The following is a 24,273-nucleotide window of genomic DNA, read 5'->3' on the forward strand; positions in this document are numbered from 1 at the left end:
GTATTCATATAGTCACTAAAACTTATCCACAATACAGGGTGCATGATCATTCGCAGACATCCAAAAGTTGATGCTTTTGTTATTAGCAAAACTAAACAATGCCGCATTTATGAGACTGCGCTAAGGCTGCGTCGTATTGCGGATAAGTTTCCGGAAGAAGCTTAGCATTTACGCACCGGACACAAATCTAGTCTTTATAATAGGAATAATACAAGTAAAATGGAATCAATATACTGTAGATAGTTTAAGTCCTTATTGTTTTGAGATCAAAAACAAGACTTGTTCTTCTTGAATCCATATCATGAAAAATTTATTACAAGTTTCGTACGTATTACAATTTGGATCCTGATAATTCGAACTCAATTAAATTGATCTTGGATATTGATTTTTGATATCGTCCAAAAGCTCTTTTATACAACGAGGTATATGGACTTTTGGACTATACATATTGACTGTGATTATGGAAGAGAAAAAGAAAAACTCTATATACAATTCGATTCAAGAGTCTTTACTTTGACCTAGTTGCAACTATATTAGGTTTTGTCCATATAGGTTGTCGGTCGAAAAAGTTAGTGGACTCTGTACCCTCTTATTTTCAATTGGTATCAAAGCAGGTAAACAAGTTTGACCTAACAAGTTTTTGTCTGTGAAAATGTGAATCCATGGACGAATCCATCCATCCAAACAATGGGCAGAAAGAGTATAATGTAACATCTAACTCATGCGGGAGATTCCGATTTCGAGACAGATCCAAACAAACAAGGTGTGACATAGATCAAATCAGTACATTGGTCATAAACCAGGATTGGGCAACAACTTAGAGAAGAATAAGATCAACAACAACAAGCTGTATCATACTGGAAAGTGAAAACCATCTTTCACCACACAGAAACTAAACAAGTTACTAGGACTATGAAATATCCAAGGGAATACAAAAAATCACAAAAATACAGAATTAGGAATTCAAGAAGCGTCATAAAATGAGCCTTGCTATGCTGACAAACAAGAATTTGGTTTTTCTTTTTCCGCAACGGTCACTATTAGATTGAACACCCATGGAGCGATGATCACTAATTTACCAAAACTTAACAAAGAATGGGCCTCAAAACAAGCCGACCTTGTATGTTCCATTCAATATATTACCACGCCAAGATCGTAGTTGTTGTAACAATATACGAAGACAGATGAGTTAACTGCGCAAGTAAAGTAATAAAATATGAACCATAGACACACAAATGGAGTGCATTTCGAAGAAAAAAATCATTCTGTGCTCCATTCACGTGAAGCGTGCTAGACCTGATTTAATGTGCAAAGCTCTCTTATATACAAGACCTCAAAGTCTAGCTAACTACTCAATACCGGACATAATTTTGGTTTGGGACCTTAAACCTTGACACTTGCTTACAGTTCCCAGACAACAATAAGTAGACTTTGACTGACTTGGTAGTAAATTATTTAGTAAGAATATTTTGTGTCCCCGCACTCAAAAATGTTGCCCCCGGCACTCCAACTTGCATCCAACCCAGTCTGTAGGATGATCCGGATGAAGGTTTGATTGAAGTTCCCAATTATGGGTTTATGCCATGTTTTTGTTTAATGCCACGTCAAGCAAAGAGTAACTTAATCACCTTACGAAGTGACACACATCAAATAAGGCGGTATCCAACTCATGGTAGCAAGGTTGGAGGACACATGTCAAGCTGGAGAAGGACCTTCTTTTATTCTACGGAAAATGGGTCATTTGTCCAAATATTTTTAAATCACGGTTCAAATGGACAAGTAAAAAATAGTTTGGGTGAAATGGCAAAAAAAAAAAATAGTAAGGATGAATCCTAACTTAAATTTAAAAAATAGCAAGGATGAAACTGGATACATCCTGTGTAAATTAAAAATAAGAAAAAATATTCGAAAATGGGCACGATGAAACTGGTTACATCCTGCCTATTTTTACATTTTGTCCTTTTAAACAGTATCAAAATCTAACTGTCCATTTCACCCAGGAATTGTTGATTTTGGTTTTTTTAACCAATTTTGTGTTTACCCTATCACATAAGTAGAATTTCTGTTTTTTCCATCTCTAGCATTAGGAACTAGGAAGTAGAGGTCCAAATTTTTAAACCTATTAGCAGGGCCGGCCCTGAGGCAAAGTCAACGAAGGTTGACTTTGGTGCAGCAGCTAAAGGGGCAGCAAAAATAGGATTTTATCTAGGGGGTTTGTGATAAAAAAACATGAAAATGAAGGTTTAAAACATGAGTACAGAAAGTAAAAAGGATGTATAGGAAGATAAGTAGGGGGCATATTATGAATAAGAACTTACTTTAAAGGCCTTTTGCTCAATATATAATAAATATCATATATTACAGAGATTTTTTTCTCTCGATTTTTCTATCAAAATCTCGTCTTCTTCCTTTTCCCTTCCCTGCTCCTCTGGCTCTTCGTCTTCGGCTCTTCCATTGTTGCGACACCACCATCTCCACGGTAAGTAGAATCAAAACCCCAATTCAATCATGAAGCATAAGATAGATTGACATCTATATATTATAATTGATTTTGCATCTAATCTTTGGTTTTCAGTTAGTATAACTTAAGTGCATTTTTAGGGCAAAAAGTTTTAAACCCCCAATTCAATCATAAGAATAGATTATCATGTATGTTCTATGATTGATTTTAAATGTTATCTTTTGATTCTCAGTTACATTACTTAATTGTATATTTTAGGGCAATTTTTTTTAATTGAACCCCCAATTTTTAGTGAAATTTTTTTGTTTGTTGTTCTTGTTTGCTGAGCATTTTTCTTTGTTGAATCAATGACAGGTATGCCTCTGAAAAGAAAACAATCATCTGGATGTCAAAATAGGAAGAACCAAAAAAAGAGATTGGCATCTACTAAATCTCTTGCAGGTTCTTTTGATAAGTTTTTGATTAGGAATAAACCAATAGTTGGGAACGCCACCAACGAAGATGATGCTACAGCTGATAAGGGTATGAATGAGGGGAATGAGAACGATGGTATTGCTGATAATGGCATGAATGAGGGGAATGTAAGTGATGGGGCTGCTGATAATGGGATTGAGGAGGATAATGTGAATGTTGGTGTTGCTAATAATGGTGTTAATGAGGGGATTAAAGGTGCTGATGGTGATAATAGAGATAGAAATGAGGATGATGCAAACACAACAGCAGAAAATAATGAAGTTGGAAATTGTGGTGATAAGTTAACAGATAGAGACATGCTTGATCCAGGTAATTGGGAAACAATTGATAAAAAACTTGTTGATTTTTTGGTAGAGAAGGGTCCGGTAAGAGTTGACAATATCATATTCCCTAGAGATGACAAGAACGATTGTTTCTCTAGCTATCATTACTTTCGGAAATTGAGCAATTTTGAGAAACAAGATAGAAGATGGTTAGTGTATTCGAAAACTTTGGATAAGGTATTATGTTTTTGTTGTAAACTGTTCATGAAAAGGGAAAGTAATTATCAGTTGTGCAGTACTGGGTTTAATGATTGGAATAACCTAAGTGGAAGACTCGCAAGTCATGAAAACTGTGGAGTGCATCATCGTTGTATGTATGATTGGCTTGAGTTGGAATTAAGATTGAGAAAGGAAAAAACTATCGACAAAAGAATACAAGAACAGATCAACAAATATAAAGAAGTATTGGAGAGGATGAAGGATGGAGTGTTGTTTCTAGCGAAGAATGGTTTAGCATTTCGTGGCGATAATGAGAAAGTTTATACAAAAAACAATGGTAACTTCTTAAGCTTCATAGAGACACTTGGAAAATATGATCCCGTGTTAAAGTATCATCTGAAGAGCATTGAAAAGAATGAAATGCGTACTCATTATCTCAGCCACAAGATTCAAAACGAACTGATTTCAATGCTTGCCGATGCAACGAGAAAGCTTATTGTCAAGAAAATCCACGAAGCCAAATACTTTTCAGTTATTCTTGATTGTACTCCTGATGTTTCTCGCAGGGAACAAATGTCTATTATCATCCGATGCGTAGATGTTTCAACAGCAAGAATCGAAGAGTATTATCTTGGGTTTTTGCGAGTGGAAGATAAAACATGAGAAGGTTTATTTTTTGAACTTGAAGATGCATTAATCAATCTTGGGTTAAACATTGATGATATAAGAGGACAAGGGTGTGACAATGGAGCAAACATGAAAGGAAAACTTAAAGGTGTGCAGGCAAGATTACTCGAGATCAATCCAAGAGCTTTCTACACACCATGTGCTTGTCATATTCTTAATCTCATACTTTCATATATGGCCAAGTCTTGTCCTAAAGCAAGTTCTTTTTTTGGATCCATACAACGTATTTATACACTTTTTTCAGCTTCAACCAACCGGTGGGATGTATTTAAAGAGGAGATTGGAAAGAAGGGATGGACACTTAAACCGTTGTCAGATACACGGTGGGAAATCCGTGTCGCAAGTGTCAAAGCAATAAGATACCAAGCTCCAAAAATTCGAAATGCTTTAGAGAGATTGCGAGATTCATCCCCTATCTCTCAAGAAGTCAGCACTGCCGACAGCTTAGTAAGTTTTGACTTGCATAATTTTGAATTTTATCTTAGCTTGACTATCTGGTATAGACTTCTGTTTGCTGTTAATACTGTGAGTAAGTCATTGCAATCTAAAGATATGGACATTGGTGTTGCTATACAACAAATGAAAGGTCTTATTGAGTTTTTTAAAGACTTTAGAGTAAATGGGTTTCAAAAGGCAATGGATGAAGCTAAGGAGATTGCAAGAGCGATGGGAACTGAACCTACATTTCGTGAAGTTCGTAACACCCGTACTACCGAACCAACATCAGGTGAGGAGTTTTTTAGAAAAAATTACTTCTTATATATAGTAGATAGTGCTATGTCTTCATTCCGAACCAGATTTGAACAATTTCAAATGTACGAAGAAATATTTGGGTTTTTGTATGACTTGAACAAGTTGAAATATATGAGTGAGGATGAACTGATGAGTGCATGTGTTGCACTTGAAGCTTATTTGAAGCATGGTAGATCTAGTGATATTGATGGCAGGGAATTATGTATGGAACTAATCGTCATGCGAATTGTACTACCTAGTTCGTGTAGTAAGCCAATCGATGTCTTACAATTTTTACTAAGAATGGGTGGTTGTTACCCTAATGCATGGATTGCTTATAGGATATTGCTTACGATTCCAGTCACAGTCGCCTCCGCGGAAAGAAGTTTTTCTAAGCTAAAGTTGATTTTCTCGTATCTTCGATCAACCATGTCGCAGGAAAGACTAGTAGGATTATCTATGTTAGCAATTGAAAATGACATGGCTATGCAAGTTGATTTTAAAATTGTACTTTCTGATTTCGCATCCAGGAATGCAAGAAGGGTCATTTTCGAATAGATGGTAATCTGTGTTATTATTCGAATCGAATGAACTGTTATTATTATTGTTTTTTTGAATATATGTTCTGTTGAGATATTTGACAAGCTTGTGGAAACATTTGGGAACTTAATATATGTATTTATAGGCTTAAATATGACAGAAAATGAGGCTAACATAGTTTGTACTCCACCTTATGCTCCTGACTGTAGTTTGCTGGGGGGCAATATTTTTTAGGTAAGCTTTGGGGCAGCAAAATGCCAGGGCCGGCCCTGCCTATCATAAATCTGATTATCTTTCTATTCCTAAATCAAAATCAAACTAGCCATTTATTTCATGGAGATTATACTGTATAAAGTAGTGGAGACTTTGTGCTACGACAAAGCTCGATTATAAACACTACAGATTTCTGTCTAAGGTAATAAGCATTGTTACTATCTACCCCCTTCGTTCTTTTTTAATAAGTTGGTTTTGTTTTTAGAGAAATTTAAGGAAATTAAGAGAATTAATCACTGAAAGTGGTCCTCATGACACTTGTCAATAAAAGAAGTGGAGTGAAATGGTCTCCATGACACATGTAAGCAAAAGAAGTAAAGTGAAATGGTCCACATGACACTTGTCATCAAAAGAAGTTAAAAGAAAAGTGGTCCCAGAAAATTAAAGTAACATTTGACTTTCCCAATTAGGAAACCAGCCTATTTTTTTGAAACATTTATTTATAGAAACCAGCTTATTAAAAAGGAACCGAGGGAGTATGTTATTTATACTGTGCAAGAGGATGGAATATTAAACACAAAATTGGTTAAAAAGACCAAAATCAACAATTCCTGGGTGAAAATGACATTTAGATTTTGATACTGTTTAAATGGACAAAAATGTAAAAATAGCCAAGATGTAAATAGTTTCATCCTACCCATTTTTAAATATTTTTTCTTATTTTTAATTTACATCAGGATGCATCCAATTTCATCTTTGCTGTTTTTTAAATTTAAGTCAGGATGAATCCAGTTTCATCCTTACTAATTTTTTGGTGTTCATTTCACCCATAATAATTTTTACTCGTCCATTTGAACCATGTTTTAAAATTATTTGGACAAATGACTCATTTTTCGAATATTAAAGTTGTTGCACAAGTTAATAGTGTGGTTAAATATGTTCTCAACATATAAAGTAAAGTTATTCTCCATCTATATTGTTAGTTAACGAAGGAGCTGAATTTTGAACGATGGTAACTGCCAAAAGGACAAAACTATCGTAGGGCATAATTTTAACATGAGAAACAAATAGATGGTAGTTGACTGGAAAGGAGACAGAAAAAATTGATTCATGCATCATTATAACAATAAAAGTGCCAATTTGCAATAGTAGAGCAGCTAAATGGCTTTGGAAGTGAGCACAAAAATAAGAAGGAAAAAAGACCTACCCAACTTCTTTAAAAGAAAATTACTTTAGTTGCCCTGCTAATTCAATTTCTGTTGCTGCAGCTCCAGGAACTTTGCGGCTGTCCCTGCACATTGCCTGATAAACAAAACAGCAGTATTATCTGGATTTGAAAACTCTACTCAAAGATGTAACAGAGTTCATTTCATCAGTTGAAAAACGATATCTCAATCTTCAGCAATAAGTACCTTGTAGGTATTCACACCATCGTCAACAGCTCTCTCAAGGTCATCTAATATACTGTCACTACTTCCTCGCAAGACCACTGTGGCTACAGAGTTTCCACCCTCTTCGTTCTTCACAACAGTGACCTATAAAATAAAAAATAACACATGCAACCTATAAAATCTCCAGGAGAGAAACAAAAGAATTTTGTAGAAACGGCAAACTGCAAGGCATACCCGAGCACCGCCAATCTCCTCTACTGAGATTAAACCAGCATATCCCAGATCATCGGGACTAGGCTGGCTAAGCTTTAACTGTTACCAAGACCACATGTAAATAAACAAGAATGCATAGGAAATTTTACAAAAGCACATTGGAATTCATCTGGTAATAGTGAGCTTACAAGAGCGATTGATCCAGTAGTGCGGCAAAACCGTCTAAGTTCAAACTTTGAACTGATTTTCAAAACCATAAGCCTGGCAGTAAAAATTAGGATTAGCAGGGTTATTTCCAAAACACTTCACATGCATAAAAAATGAATCTCATCACAACAAATTGCTTGGTATATATTAGACATGAACTTTCAGATGTACGCCATCTATACAACAGATAGGCTCGGTAAATTGGAAAATAAAGGGAACTTAAATGTATGCATATTTGAGTTCGTGGTGAAGGAGCAAGTCATTCAATTTAGTGTACAAAGGGAAGAACCACAATGGTTGGCTATTCATATTCATGTGAGAGGATCCAAAACCCTCTGCCAAAAGGTCTCCATTAAGTGGAACATATGCTATCAACTATTTATATAAAAACAAGAGTAAATGGTTCACTTGATGACTACTAAACCCCATGGATCGTGAAAGCATATTTCCACCACAAATTGTACATTAAGGAATCAGGACGAAGAGACTACCAAAAATCCACCATAGCAGTGGACTTATTATTTCGTATAAAAAAAAGGTAGGCTACCAACAAATAATGTCGTGTGTCACATGATGATGGCTGGATTTCATTGATATAATCTATCAAGTGCAGACTCATAAGAAACAAAATAGTTGTCTTACTTATAATGTTCACAGAAATGTAACGCCATCTCTCCAACTGCTGCTCCACTGACAATAACTTTAGCGCCAGAATCAGCGACGGACTTGATAAGCTCCTCAACTTTTGTTTCCTCAGTTTTTGCATAATTCTCAAGCTGTATGTCGTCATGAGATACATCAAATTGTTTCAGAGAGCAATATGAAAATGCAAATATCATACTCCAAAGACTTTGTTACAAAGAGTTCAACACAGTCTAACATACTTAGCCTTACAAAACTGCCTAGTTCACTTTTCATAAGCTTGGCTAACAGCAATTAGGTTTCTACACCTCAATATGTTCAAGTACTTCTCTTGTGGAATGTTTCAGTTTGTGTTACGTACAGGTAAAACACTACACAAGACCTAAACATTTTCATCAGATACCATTGTGATAAACATCAGAAGAGTTCATTAATTTATCCTCTTAAAAGTCTCTTGCTTCAATATCTAACCTGCTCAGCACTATGAATTAGGACAGTTCCCTTTGTCACCGTAGCACTGGTGTCAACACCTCCGACAAACACAGCAATCTACTGTAAAGCCAACGAAGAAAACGGATTCGTTCATGTTAGTAACAAGACATGAATTAAAAACAGCAGCCACATAGTGAAAAATCAATAAATGAGGAAATCACATACACCAATGCCACTTGTATCCTACTTGAAAGTCAAGAAAGCAATTGCACATGTAATAACTTGAAAGAAGATAACAGAAATACAAGATACCAATGTTCGAGACGAGGTAAGTTACACAGTTCAAAAATAAAAGTACCAAACAATTTAAACCGGTTGGTTAACTTTCATGCTCACGAGGGTGGAGGACAAAGACCACACATATAATAAAAGACAAATGACTTGCTTTGTCCTTATATACTTGGGGCAAACCTGGATACACGCCTGAAATGCAAAACAGTACACCTTCTTAACCTGATTTCAAATATATTGGTAACAAAACTGTGTGTCTATCAAGAAAAACAATCAAAAATGAGTATGACAAGTTGTTTATAAATAATTACATCACCAATAAAAGGACACAATATATTGTTGCGGCTATAACAATAAAACTCAAAGAAAAATGTTATAACATAAATTTCTGGAAAGCTAAAAGAAACACTCAAATGAACGCAAACTGAAGACAGAGTCACGTGTTTAACACGCTGTCCTTAACACAATAGTTGACCGGTACGCCTCAAGAATGAGTGGTGCCTATACCCTGTGGTCAAGTTGTATCCAGGATAAAACTGTCTGTTGCAAGTACTGTTAGCACTACAGTACTTGCCCACTCTTACGAACCCAACATCAATTTCACATAATGAAATAAAGGACCACACAGAGGGAGAGAGACGAGAAGAAGAGGATAGTAGCTCTTCTGGACACAAAAAGAAATGAAGAAGAAGAGTTCTTTTCCATTAAGAGAATAAATTCGCCCGGGTCACCACCACCCACATTTAAGAAAGAATTTAATTTGATTTTCAAAAATGTTTAGGAAATAAATCAAAAAAAAATTTCCAAAAAATAAGTCTTGGTTGACCCGCACCCGAGCCCGGCCTGCCCGGACGGACGGCGACGTGCGTGCTTCGGGGCGAAGCACCGCGCATGTGTGAAACGTGTGGTTGCACCAACTAGCCCATTGCCTAAGTCCTCTCCCTCACACAAAAGTGTGTATGATCCAAGGGCCACTCTAAGATCAAAAAATTCAATACTTATGGAGAGGTATCATCTTTAGTTTCCCCTATGTGGGACTAAAGGTTCATTCACTAATAATGAAAATGATCTGGTGTCCTTAGTGACCAATAGGTCCTAAGTTCCAATCCTACCAAGACCAAAAAACCAAATATACATAATCTCATTTTCTCCAACAATCCCCCACATGAATGAAATACCGATACAAAAATCAGAAAACGGAAAGCGAGAAATACCACTTAGGCAAGAGGTGTCCATGAGGTCTTGAACCTTTGCTTAGTGAGAAATTGTCGGAACTACTTGATGGACAGTGAACGCGATGTCTTGAACTACCATCGTTTGGTGTAATCCGCAATTATAACCACGCGTGATATCTCTCTAGGTGTTGTCGAGTTCGTGCCGTTGTGTCCTTTTTGGCCCTGGACAAATCCCGTTTCTCAGAATGCTCTAGAGAATCAGCTCTATTCTCATAGGAAGCGACCCACTTCCACATTCAGATAGGTGAGTTCTATCAAGAGTGTTTACTGCTACACCCCACTTCAATCTTAAATTGAAACTATAGAACTCATTAAGACTTAATAGAAAGTCATCCTCACATGCAGTCACACTATCACGTCTACACCATAGGGAAGGGGCAGAGAATAAAATTCTCTGATAGTGTTTAACTTTTTAGTTGCAGTATGAATAAATAAACTCCAGATCTTAGAAATTTATGCCTATTGAGGATTGCACTAACTAATCTAAGTGGATGGAAGCATTTTGATCGTAGGAGTTGAGGAACCAATCTGATTAGATGGAAACATCTAGAAGAGTCTATTCATAAAAGCACAGAGCTCAGGTGTTAGAAATAACATGATAGTTTCACCATATCTCGTTGAGTCCTTTTCACTTCTATTTTTATTTTATTTTGTTTTTAAACCATGTTTCTCTAAGTGATAGGTGGGGCCCACGATTCAAGTTGTTACCAATGCTAGGGTGAATTGGAGTGATTGAGTTACAAAGAAAAAAAAGACCATACCAATTAGACCAAACGGATCAAAAAAAAAAAAAAAGTGAATAAAGTCGACCACTGGTACCCTTGTATATGCCAGTTGTGTTGAACTAGAATTAGGATTATCGATCACTGGTTCCTTTGTATATGCCAGTTGTGTTGATATTAGTCAGACTAGTATCTCAATCCATTAGGATAGGTTCATTTTGGCGGAGGCCTTCAGACAGATATGGGAAACGCCGGTCACTTAGTAAACATCAAAACCATCTATGTTTTTCTCTATATCCATCTTCTTGATCTATCCATGTGATTAGTTTTGACTCCGGAAATTGATGTCCATAGTGCGACTATCTGAGTAGAGCTCTGTCACTTTATATGAATTTTAGTATGCTTGAGCGCAAACTCGTGTACAACAATTGGAATTTCGCATTAGGGTACTTCCTCCTGTAGTCAATAAGTATGCCAACCAAGGAGATTCTTTAGTGCCTTCCAAGGTTCTGCCTAGATAGCTAGGGTCTGGAGTGTAAAGGTTTTGTGGGTATACCTCTTGTAAGCCCTCCCGAGACTACAACTCGGCCACTAGGGACACTTAGGGGTTTAAAGGCTTATTGCATACGCTAAATGCAATCGAAGATGCCTGCGACAGTGAGTTAGGATTTTATTTTCTATTTCAGTTTTGCTCGAGGACTAGCAAATAATAAGTTTGGGGGTATTTGATAGACACATTTTTGTGTCTAATTTGTCTCGATTCTATATATTGATAGTTCTCATTTTTGTACTTATTATGGTGTTTTATGTGTGTGTAGGTATTTTTGCCCAATAAATATTTTTGGAAAAATCGGCTCGAAAAGTTGTCTAAAAGCGCCAGGAGGACACTTGTTATTCGGACTCTCAGCATGGATAAGGGGCACCCTCAAGACACCCCAAGGCAGCTGCTAAAGGCACCCCTACTCTGGATAGGGGGCGCCTCTTCTTCTTCACAATTCGAATCGGAATTCGGCGGGAAAAACGGCAGCAGTCGTGAAGGTTTGGAATTGGATTTCGCAAGGGATTCGACCAGATTCGATTGCAGATATTTGTTGGGCTGGACTTTCTGGATCACAACAGGGCTGGTAGATTGATTGGACTCAACCAATTTAGGATGGATAAGCCGCGAGAAGAAAACAGAGGAGGAAGAAGTTTTCGGGTTCTGTTGAGATTATATTTGGAAGTTACGGGTGATTTGAGGGAAGATAACCCTTCCTGAGATTCGTATCAATCTAATAGAGGAACTGGAATGACGTGTACAACTCAGAAACGCGTAGAGAAGAGTTTGGAAAGTGGAGAAGTCCGAGACTTTCTGTCGAAGAAAAGAGAGAATTAAATCGAGTATTAGGGTTCCTGTTGGCTATAAAAAGGTTGCTTCAAGTCACAGAGAGTATCAAGAGTTCGGGGGTGAAGCAGAGGAGACGTCAGAGCTGCAGGAGAAGTTGCAGAGTATCTTCTCTGCTGGTGAAGAAGAAGACGAGCTGAAGAACATAGGACCCAGTTGGACAGTCGCAGAAATCGTGACATATACTTTCAAACTCAATAGCTTTTTAACAATTTTTTCAACAATTATTCTGAGTTCGCAACAGTTTTGTTAGGGTTCTCTGTAACAGTGGGTTATGTAACAATTATAACTGTTACAAACACACTGCTTTATACCTCTTCTTCAATATAACACCTTTTTGAGCTATGGATTATTATTTTGAGCGTGTTTTTGACATGAGGAGCTAAACCCCAACACTGGGATGATGGAGGAAGACCTATTTCACAATCACTTGGTAACTATAATTGATTCTTTATGACTTTTGCACTTGTTTTAATCGATTTATGATTTTTCTTGATTAGTTGTGATTTTTTTTTGATGTCCCATGTTGGGTTTTAGGAACTTTTGATGCGTCATGCTTGTGATTTACATCTAATGCTTTATAAAATCTACTTTTGGCAAAGAAAAGAGTCAACAAAAGAGGTAGAATTGTTATGAGTCATCATATGAACCAATTGAATGTGATTAGTGGTGAAATCCTAAGTCTCGGTACCTCTCGATATTCGTGACAACCTTGTGAATATATTTTTAGTATTTTTGTTCTTAGTTCTTAAATCAAACCTTTACACAATCCGAGTTGAACGAACTTTACTACCACTTTCAAAACTACATCACCTTAACCCTCCACAAATTAGTTGTCTCATTAAAAACCTTGATCTTGGGATCTCCAATCAACAAGGTTGAGTATCCTTCATGGAAAGTTTATTTAATGAGCCTAATCCCTATCTCCTTAGATGCATTACTAACTATCTCCTTGGACAAACCTTTCGTCAAAGGGTCTGTGATATTCTCCTTGGACGTAACCCAATCAATGGAAATAACGCCTTTTGAGATTAGTTGTTTTAGGGTATCGTGTCTTCTCTTTATATGTATAAACTTCCCATTATAGTAGTTGTTTTTAGCTTTAGCTATGGCAGCTTGATTATCACAATGTATAGATATAGCTGGCACATGCCTATGCCAGAGAGAAATGTCTTCTAAAAAGCATCTTAGCCAAGCGACTTCCTCTCCTGCTTTATCTAACGAAATAAACTCAGATTCCATAGTGGATCGAGCTATGCAGGTCTGTTTGGAACTCTTCCAAGAAACAACCCCACCTGCTAAAGAGAAAACATATTCACTCGTAGACTTGGACTCCTCTGAGTATGATATCCAGTTTGCATCACAAAATCCCTCAAGGACGTCAGGATACCTTTCATAATTCAAACAAAAGGTCAAAGTATATTTCAAATACCTCAACACTCTAAAAAGTGGATCCCAATGTTCCTGCCCTGGATTACAAGTATACCTACTTAACCTACTCACGGCATAAGAAATGCCTGGCCTAGTACAGTTCATCAAATACATCAGACTTCCTATAACTCGTGAGTATTCAAGTTGTGATACTCCATTACCCCTATTCTTTTTGAGTTTACAACAAGGATCATACGGAGTATAAGCAGGTTTATAATCAAAATGATTGAATTTTCTAAGCACAAATTCAATATAATGAGATTGACTAAGACTATAACCGTTAGAATTTCTTCTAATTTTCATACCTAAGATTACATCTGCGGGGCCTAAGTATTTCTTGTCAAATTTATCATTCAGCATGCTCTTAGTGGAATTAATTACATCCATGTTTGTACCAAGTATAAGCATATCATCAATATACAAGCATATAATCACAGAGGCATCATTCACAAGTTTAGTACAGACACACTTGTCAGATTCATTGATTTTAAAACCACTAGAAAACATTATATGATCATATTTTTCATGACATTGTTTAGGTGCTTGTTTCAATCCATACAAAGATTTTTTCAGTTTACAAACTTTGTTTTCACAACCTTTCACTACGAAGCCCTCAGGTTGTTCCATGTAAATTTCTTCATCTAATTCACCATGTAGAAAAGCTGTTTTTACATCCATTTGATGTATCTCTAGGTTATGAACCGAAGCTATAACAATTAAAATCCTAATGGAAGTAATTCTCGTAACGGGTGAGTAAGTATCAAAGAAATCTACACCTTCCTTTTGTTTGTAGCCTTTGACTACTAACCTAGCCTTTTATTTTAGAATAGTTCCATCTATCTTACGTTTCCTCATGAAGATCCATTTACATACTATGGCCTTACACCCTGGAGGTAAATCTACTATCTCTCATGTATCATTTTCTTTGATGGATTCCATTTCACTAATAGAAGACTCTTTCCACCACGGAGCTTCAGAAGAAGTCATGGCTTCTCTATAAGTCTGAGGATCATACTCTGTTAGTGTTAGGAAGTCAGGTCCAAAGGAGGTTTTGGTTCTAGCCCTTTTACTTCTCCTAGGATCAATTTCTACTTCATCTTCCTCTAAAGATAAAGTCTGACTGGTTGAAGGGACATCTAGGGGATCAACACCTCTCTTACGAGAGTCAGATTTTAATGGAAAAACATTTTCAAAAAACACAGCATCCCTAGACTCCATAATAGTATTCACACCAATTTCAGAAATATCAGAACTCACAACCATAAATCTATATGCAGGTGTATGCTCAGGATACCCTATGAAGACACAGTCAACAGTTTTGGGTCCTATCTTGGTTGCTTTAGGTTTAGGGATCTGAACCTTAGCCAAACACCCACACACTTTGAAGTATGCTAAAAAAAGGTTGTCTACCTTTCCACAATTCATATGGAGTTTTATCTGATCCTTTAAAAGGTACTCTGTTCATGATATAGCAGGCTGAGAGGACAGCTTCCCCCCACAAGTTCGAAGGTAATACTGAACTAATTAACATGGCATTCATCATCTCCTTAAGGGTGCGGTTCTTACGTTCAGCTATTCCATTCGACTGGGGTGAATAAGGAGGGGTAACCTCGTGTATTATGCCATGTTCTACACAGAAATCTCCTATAGGAGTTATGTACTCACCACCACGGTCAGACCTAATGGTTTTAATGGTAGTATTCAATTGGTTTTCAACTTCTAGTTTATACTTATTAAAGGCTTCTAAGGCATCATCCTTACATCTAAGCAAATATATATGACAATACCTAGTACAGTCGTTTATAAAAGTAACAAACCATTTCTTACCACCTCTAGTTTGAACTGATTTCATGTCAACTAAGTCTGAGTGAATTAATTCTAAGGGTTTAGAATTTCTATGAACATTTTTGCTAAAAGGTTTTCTAGCATACTTTGATTCTACGCATATTTCAAATTTGTGTTCCTTTTCCAAACTAAATTTTGGTATGCAGCCTACATTAGCTAGTTTAAGTATTGACTTATAATTTACATGTCCAAGTCTACCATGCCAAACATTCAAAGACTCACAAACATAAGTGGAAGAATCATTATTATTCATTACAACAGAGTTTACATTAAGCTTATACAGACCCTCAGTCTTATAACCCTGCCCCACATAATCCTTACCCTTAGTTACAACACATTTCCCAGATTTTGTTACAATTTTAAAACCCTTATCATCTAAAACAACATAAGAAATAAGATTTTTGCAGATGCCCGGAACATGAAGAACTTCATTCAAAGTGAGAGTCTTTCCAGAAGTGAGCTTGAGCCCAACTTTGCCTTTTCCTACAACCGCAGCTGCGGATGAGTTACCCATATAAATTTTCTCTCCTTCCCCTACCTTATTGTAGGAGGTGAACATATCTTTGTTCCCACAGACATGTTTGGTAGCCCCAGAATTTACCCACCAGTCTCTCACATTTGTTACCAAATTTACTTCAGACACCGTGCCAGAAAATTCATCTTTGTTGTTTTCAACCAAATTAGCATTATTTTTGTTTTTAAGGTCCTTACGGTTTCTACAGTGAATCGCCATATGGCCAGGATTTCCGCAAGCATAGCAATCACCCTTAATTTTATTAATGCGAGATTTAGGTTTCTGAAACATACCTTTCTTGCCTGGAGGTTTCTTGGAGTTGTTTCGGTTCTTTTCAGCATTGGAACCTTTGTGTTCAGTCACATGAGCTTTGTTAGACATGTCCCTTGCAGAAGATACATTTTTGTCCTTGGAGCACAACAATTCTTCAACTTGAATCTTCTTACCCAAATCAACCATAGTAAATTCAGCAGTTTCATGTCTCAGTTTCTTCTTGTACTCAGACCAGGAAGTAGGCAATTTCTCGATAACATTAGACACTTGAAAAGTTTCATCAATCACCATACCTTCTGCAATAATTTCATTCATAATTTGTTGGAGTTCAAGGAATTGATCAACCACGGATTTTTCATTCACCATTTTATACTCATAAAGCCTAGATACCAAGAATTTCTTACTTCCGGCAGTTTCAGCTTGGTATTTTGCCTCCAAAGCAGCCCATAAATCAAAAGCAGAAAAGTTATCCTTAGCATTGTAAAAGTCATACAAAGCATCCTCTAAATAATTCATAATTTGATTTTTAGCCATGTAGTTTTCCCTCTTCCATTCATCTAAAACAGACTCACGACCAGCATCATTCAATGATTCATCAAAAGGTTTCAGAACATAAGAATTCAGTTCATGGTAACTCAGGAAAAATAACATTTTTGACTACCACCTCTTAAAGTATTTCCCAGAAAATTTTGCAGGCCTCTCAACATCGTTCTTACCCATTGTTACAGACAGAGGAAAAACAACTATTGTGTTAAGATTGTTGCATCTGTAACAATAAAACTCAAAGAAAAGTGTTATAACATAAATTTCTGGAAAGCTAAAAGAAACACTCAAATGAACGCAAACTGAAGACAGAGTCACGTGTTCAACACGCTGTCCTTAAGACAATAGTTGACCGGTACACCTCAAGAATGAGTGATGCCTATACCCTGTGGTCAAGTTGTATCCAGGATAAAACTGCTTGTTGCAAGTACTGTTAGCACTACAGTACTTGACCACTCTTACGAACCCAACAACAATTGCACAGAATGAAATAAAGGACCACACAGAGGGAGAGAGACGAAAAGAAGAGGATAGTAGCTCTTCTGGACACAAAAAGAAATGAAGAAGAAGAGTTCTTTTTATAGGCGAACAGAGGAGGTGAAATCAATGCACATTAATGTGCAAAATAATTCTGCATGCGAAGTAATGTTATCAAGATGTCGACATAATTCTGTCATCAAACAGTCAAAAAAACGGTAAGAAATGTCGACATCCATGCAAATAAATCCGTTAGAAAAAAAAAATCATTAAGAGAATAAATTTGCCCGGGTCACACGATCCCCCCTCCCTCCCCCACACACATTCATTTAAGAAAGAATTTTATTTTATTTTCAAAAATGTTTAGGAAATAAATCAAAAGAAATTTTTCCAAAAAGTAAGTCTTGGTTGACCCGCACCCGCCCGCCCGGATGGCGGCGTGCTTCGGTGCGAAGCACCGCGCGTGTGTGAAACATGTGGTTGAACCAACTAGCCCATTTCCTAAGTCTTCTCCCTCACAAAAAAGTGTGTATGACCCAAGGGCCACTCTAAGATCAAAAAATTCAATACTTATGGAGAGGTATCATCTTTAGTTTCCCCTATGTGGGACTAAAGGTTCGTTCACTAATAGTGAAAATGAGCTAGTGGCCTTAATGACCAATAGGTCCTAAATTCCAATCCCACCAAGACCAAAAAACCAAATATACATAATCTCATTTTCTCCAACATATATTTTTTTGACCAAATTGCTTGCTAGCAATAGCAGCTTTCATTCGGGAAGCAACTTCTACTGTGTTCCGCACATCCATTGTGTCTGAACCCTTTAGTATCAAGCTCTCCAAGATTTCAATTGTCTTCAAACCAAAACAAAGATAAAACAAAGTCAGAACAAATATCACACTGTCAACGTATTTACCCATGTATGGTTACTTGGTCAAGCTAGAACAAACCTTATTGATTGCTTTTGTGTACCCACTGATGATTTCGCTAGGGTGTAGGCCAATTCTGATTAACTCATCTTCCTTCTGGAGAAGCTCTCCAGCAAATGATATGGTGAGGTTAGCTCCATCTCCTATTTCCTCCTGTTGATCCTTGCCGGCTAACACAAGAAGTTTGGATGCAGGGTGTTGAACCTCAAGTTCGTTGACAATTGTCGCAACATCATTTGTGACAAATAGCTTGTCCATATGGTTAATGACTATCTTTTTCATACCTGAACATGATCGTTAGAAAAAGTTGGTTTGCATAAAGAAAGACACGATCAAATCTTCAAAAGAGTTCACATTGGGATGTATGCTATAACTAGAAAATCATGATGAAAAACATAAATCGTCATTAATTGTGCCCTCTATAGAGCATTAACTTCAAGTTTCCTTGCATGAGTTATCTATTTTTCTACTTAAACTGGATTTTGAACTTGAAAGTCTGGGACACAAACAAGTTCACCAGACATTAGTTCATCACTAGACCTATAACTCTTTTGTCAAAGAATCTGCGTTAAAAGAAAAAGAAAAAAGACACCTTTTTACAACTCAGAGCAAAATCCAATCTAAAATCAACATCAGATCCAGGATACACGCTTAAAAGCTTTGATATTTAAAATAAACTCATGTTATAATGAAAGAGATTACCATTGGGACCAAGAGAGGTACGGCACTAGTAGAGAGCTGCTTGCAAGCATCAATGTTATTCATTACAGCTTCATCTAGTCCAGAGAAATGCTTATGACCTTCTTTCAGCATTGAGTTGATTTGCATTTTGGATCGTGTTTGTTTGCAGCTTGAAATCTCTTTGTTTGAAGCTTGATTTCAAGAAAATATTTGAGACCTATAAAATGAGAAAAAAGAAGAAAAAAATGGGGACCCTTTTGTGCTTCACGAGACCCTAAAGAAACACGTGGTAATTATATAATTTCCCTCTGTTTTGAAGGGCTTCACAATTACCTTTATGACATGATAACTATACCCCTCCCAGTCTAAAGTCCATCAAGGATCCATTAATATTTTTATTTCTTCCATATTTGTCCTCCTACCTATCGTCAAAACAGATCATGTTCGTCTTCGTCTTCATATCCTATTATTCTTCTTCTTCTTCTTCCTCTTCTTTACCGCTCCCACCACCACCAGCATCTCTACCGTCGCTACCAAAAACAACACTAGCACAACCATCATCTCCATCGCCACCATCATCATCTTCTTCTTCACAATCAACAACAATCGATTCTGGTATCCAACCTCCACCACCGCAACCACGGAATCATCAACAAACCACTCGGAAAATCTTATTAATATAAAGAAAAGAGGTAATTGTTTGATGAAGCCTTATTTTTGGTGAATATTTTTTTTTTAATTACTAATTTAACCTCCAATTATATAATCTGAAATTGAAAATGACAAGTTATAAAAGATAATAATATAAGAGTGCAAGTGGTGAATATGAAACGGTCCGACGTTCGATTTCGAGAGACCTCACTTTGGTGACACTTCTTTTTTCCTATTCTTCTAACGAAATCTTCTTCCTCCTCACCTTTCATACGAATGTCTTCTCTAGCTCATCTTCTGCAAGTAATCCTCTATCCTTCAACACGGTGAAGATATCATCTTCTGCAAGTAACGCTCTATCCTTTAACAGAATTCCCTGTTTTTATATGTATATAACAGGGTTTGAAGTGAGAAGAACATAATCAGAGAAATTGGAAAAATTAGGGTTACTGTGTTGAAATTTAAGAATTACAAATCGAGATAAATAAACAGGGAGTTAATAAAGTTAGATAAGTGATGAATTTGTATTTCTGTTGGTTTGAAGGGGATTTGTGTTATCTCAATTCTACAAATTATGGTTTTGGAAATTAAGTGAGAATTGAATTAGGGTTCTTCTGTGAATCAGGGATACTGATGAAGATTACTGGATATTAGTTGAATTGAACGGTTGGGTGTTTATAGTCTTGAGATGATTTGTTGAGCGGAGACAAATAAAGAAGAAATTGAATTCTATTTGCTTGAGACAAAACTATTTTGAGGTAATGAATTCTTCTCAATTAACTTAGCATAATTAAGTCTAATAGGTTTGTCAAAGCTAATAGCTTCTAACCGGCAACTGATGTTTTTTGCTTTTCATCTTGTTTCCCATTCAATGTGAACTTTGGCATATAGTCATACTTCTGGTGAATGAACTTTATTGTGTTATCTTACTTACTAAATCTCTCCGTTCTCTTATCATATAAGTATATAAATGTGGCTCTTATCTTACTGCAATGTTTACTGATGGGGTGATGCTTTAGAGTTTTCAAAAAAAGAGATGTTTGTCAAGGCTAACATCATAATTAAGACTAATAGGTTTAATTAATGAATTTTTTTTAATTAACTTATCATAATTATTATGTTTCATTGCTGAATGATGTGATTGTGAATGAAACTGAGATATAAAATGAGTGTGGGATGGAGTTGGAGCTGTAAGAGCATAAATTGCCTGAATTCATAGGTGGATCGATCAAATTTTCTCTTAATTTTGTTTTGTTGATCTAAAATTACTGAAACAACAGAATTCACCATGTTTTTATATGTATAACAACTAGAATATGACCTGTGTCGTAACGGTCCGGAATTGGTTTGGTGTTATGCAAAATGGGATACCATTAACTCATATCGATTTAGCTATAACATAGAAAATCAAAAAGAGAGAAACTTTGTTCTCAAAACAAAACAAAAAATTGTATACAATGAATATTTCAATAAAGTACCAATGGTTATTCACAAAAATGGTGATGTTGACTTCTGCATGAACATCTTTTTATTGAAATATATATTGTATATATTATACCTATAACTTTGCCTCTTCAAAACCCAAACCCACACTAAAATGATATGTTTCAGTCTCTTCTTAGAGAAAGGGTTATGGAGTGAGTGTTCTCATTCAATATGAATGAGTATCACTGGATTTGCTCAAATTAGGTGCTACTATGGAGTGAGAATGCTCACTCATTCATCAATAATCACTCATACACTCATTGGGGCGAAAAAGTGTGCGAAAGTGGAGACTAAACGGCTGATTGTCCGCCGTTTGGAAAAAAATTACATTGAGCGGCTAAACATATGCCTCTCAACCCTATTTTTAGAATTTTATTATTTTAAAACCCTTGGATGTGGGACCCACATCAGGTTTTATTATTAAAAAGAAGAAAAAAACTACGGGAGGCATAAGTTCAGCCGTTATGGAGAAAAAAAATTTCTCCAAGCGGATAAAAATCAGCCGCTTAGTCTGTTAATTTTGAGTCCCACGGTTATAAAACACTCTTTCACTCAGTCACTCACTCAACTTGAAAGGGAATGAATGTTAAAAACACTCATTACATAGCCCTTGCTCTTAGAGCAAGAGCTACGGGGCTAAGAGTCTCCTTCAAAATGAAAGAGTCTATCTCAATAGACCTAATTTAGTGCTATTATGGGTCCCTTTTCTTTTTTTTATCTCAAACCCTATTTCACTCTAAACTCAATCAAGCACTCTATCGATTGAAAGAGTGTATGACAGTGAAGACTATACGGCTAATCAAGTGTAGTATAAAAAAAAAAAAAAAAAAAAAAAAAAAAAAAAAGAGAAGCAAATCAAGAGTCGTGTAAGTCCAAAGTTGCATACAAAATATTTACCAAATACTATTGTTTAGATATAATTAGGTATTTGGATAGATAAAATCTCATTAATCTAAACTTTTTTTTGGGTGTGAACGGCTAATCAAGTGCCGCCCAAGATCTGTATGTTTCAAACATAAAAAATATGTCAGGCGGTCTCCGTATCACTCTTTCCCACTGGAAAACTCACCCTACCACTTAGTCTATCAATTTTTGAAAGGCAGTCAAAACACTCTATCCCACAACGCTTGTTCTTAATCATAAATATGTCTAAAGAAATTTATATATCATAAATACATAGACCATGGAGTTCATACTACAATTTTGATTCTATGGTTCATGGAGAATACAAATTGGTTTTCCCATAAACAACCTAAGTTTTGCCAACACAAACTCAGTTTAAACTTATTGGACTAATTAACAATGATTCAAAAACTTCAAAATATTGGTTAAAAATACAACATTCTAAAGATTGTTGGGAAACACCAAAACGCAAACATTATAAAAGCTATGACAGAGAGTGTCGTGTATATTGATTCGAGACCACCACTTCTCCGCAGTCATTATGTACCTCAACGAACCTGATCATGTTGTTTGTTGACCTCCATTTTTACTTGTAGGCGATGTTACATTCTTAGTTGTGATGGATGCATGATCCTATATTCATATAACTGGGTCATTTGTGAATACTATGTAAATTTTTTATCCAACCCACACTCCTCTTACAGGAAAACAGTTCTCCCTGACCCGGGCATTGAGGAAAATAATAAAACAAATAGTTTCAGAAATTCTAATTTCAAAGTTTATAAATACAGAAGTCCCACCTGCAGGGTATTGAATGACCTAAGTTACTTTTACTCGTAAAATGGATCTATGTTGGATTTGGGTTTTAATCTCACCGGTCACATAAATATTAAATACATATATGCAACAATTTGGTGCAATAGTGATTCTTAAGAACTGCAAATGGCTACTTCTGATAGTGACATAACATCATGTAGTGTCTAATTGAAAGAATATGTTTAGTCTCTATTATTAAAGCTAACGAACATAGCTAGATATTTGGTAAACAAATAATAAGAAGAATTACTGCTATGTTAAAATGTATTATCCACAAACCCAAAAATTAAAATGTATTACCCGATTGCGGTAAGATGTATCTCCGCATTTTACAGGTAGTTTTCCATAGACATCTGCAGTCCTACAGATACACATAAAAACGAAGCAAAATGAAAAAGTAAATACAAATAATCCAGATCTGCAAAAAGGAATTCATCTTGGAGGGTGTAAGTTGAAAATTAGTCATAGAAGTCTCAATAGTAATTAATGTTATCTTGCAATTAAGACGTGCAAAACAGCTATTTTGAATTTATACAAAATCCTACTACATAAGCTAGATCATAATATACTTGGATGTTAAATCATAAAGGATAGCACCCAAAATTTAATTTGGTGAAGCACATACTTTGAAACTGCAGTTTGGGTCTAACTAATCCAATCCCTATGAAACCAACAACAATAACAACCAAAATTAAAGTACTGCAACTGCATAAGAAGAAGAAAAAAAAAAAGATATGTCCAAAATTATCTAGGCTGAGTGGAAAAACTGGTTCTCTAAGTTTTGATGAATCATAACTATAGTCACTTATCCTAAACACAATGAGTGATAACTAAGATTGCATCACTTTCACTATAATTGTAGAAGAAAGTGGACATATACTTTCCCTTCAAGATAACTACTAAACTCTTTAACTTCCCTTCATTTTGTGATTTTTAGCTTTCGACATGTGTGAGTTTTATACTCTTACCAATCTTTATAACCCTATAACGTATAGGTTTGGCATAGTAATGCATAGTATGCGTAATGACAAACTCTACGACCCAACATTAAAGAACGGAATAAAACCCAGTACAAATTAAACGCATAAAACCCATATAGACTTCAGTAGTTTATTTGGTAACAAAAAAATGAGGACAAAGCAAGTCAAAGGTCACAACCCATATAGCAGAACAATTTATGGTTACTGACAAACGACATATCACGGGTTCAGGAAAATGGGACCAATAAAACCTCCAAAAACATTCACCAAGTGTGAGAATACCATCCATAGAACTATAAAGTTACCATATAAAACTTAAATTAATCAGAATCATTATGTTATTGTGTACCTCAACTGTTATAACAATCACAACTTGGCTCAGACAATCGCAAAATGGTTCTGAGGGCCATAATATACAAAGGCGAATGTTGTTGTTTCCCCTTCTGCAGAGACCATGGTATGAACAACATGTAAGTGGATATTTTCTCCACAGATTCCTTTGGCGCTGCTAATAATCACAATAAAATAAGAGTAGTTACCACATAATATTTTTAAAAGTAAGATTCAAAAGAACCAATTTTTTTCCAAAAAATGATGGTCTCAAAGAAAAGAAACACACACAAAAAAATCCCAAGATAC

At 36.0% G+C, this 24,273-nt stretch overlaps 2 protein-coding genes across 2 annotated transcripts; both read left to right on the forward strand.

The window, feature by feature from the left end:
- Positions 1 to 2,808: 2,808 nt before the first annotated feature.
- On the forward strand, positions 2,809 to 4,080 carry LOC113315371 (zinc finger MYM-type protein 5-like). Its single transcript, XM_026563661.1, has one exon. It carries the CDS (start codon positions 2,809 to 2,811, stop codon positions 4,078 to 4,080), a length of 1,272 nt encoding a protein of 423 aa, XP_026419446.1.
- A 93-nt stretch (positions 4,081 to 4,173) lies between these two features.
- On the forward strand, positions 4,174 to 5,394 carry LOC113315372 (zinc finger MYM-type protein 1-like). Its single transcript, XM_026563662.1, has one exon. The coding sequence runs from the start codon at positions 4,174 to 4,176 to the stop codon at positions 5,392 to 5,394; it is 1,221 nt and encodes a 406-aa protein (XP_026419447.1).
- Positions 5,395 to 24,273: the final 18,879 nt, after the last annotated feature.

This window comes from Papaver somniferum, chromosome 10, assembly GCF_003573695.1.
Source record: "Papaver somniferum cultivar HN1 chromosome 10, ASM357369v1, whole genome shotgun sequence".
NCBI lineage: Eukaryota > Viridiplantae > Streptophyta > Magnoliopsida > Ranunculales > Papaveraceae > Papaver > Papaver somniferum.

Excerpts from the sequence above, each read along its gene's own strand:
- LOC113315371 (XM_026563661.1), top strand. The coding sequence starts at position 2,809 with ATGACAGGTATGCCTCTGAAAAGAAAACAATCATCTGGATGTCAAAAT.
- LOC113315372 (XM_026563662.1), top strand. The coding sequence starts at position 4,174 with ATGAAAGGAAAACTTAAAGGTGTGCAGGCAAGATTACTCGAGATCAAT.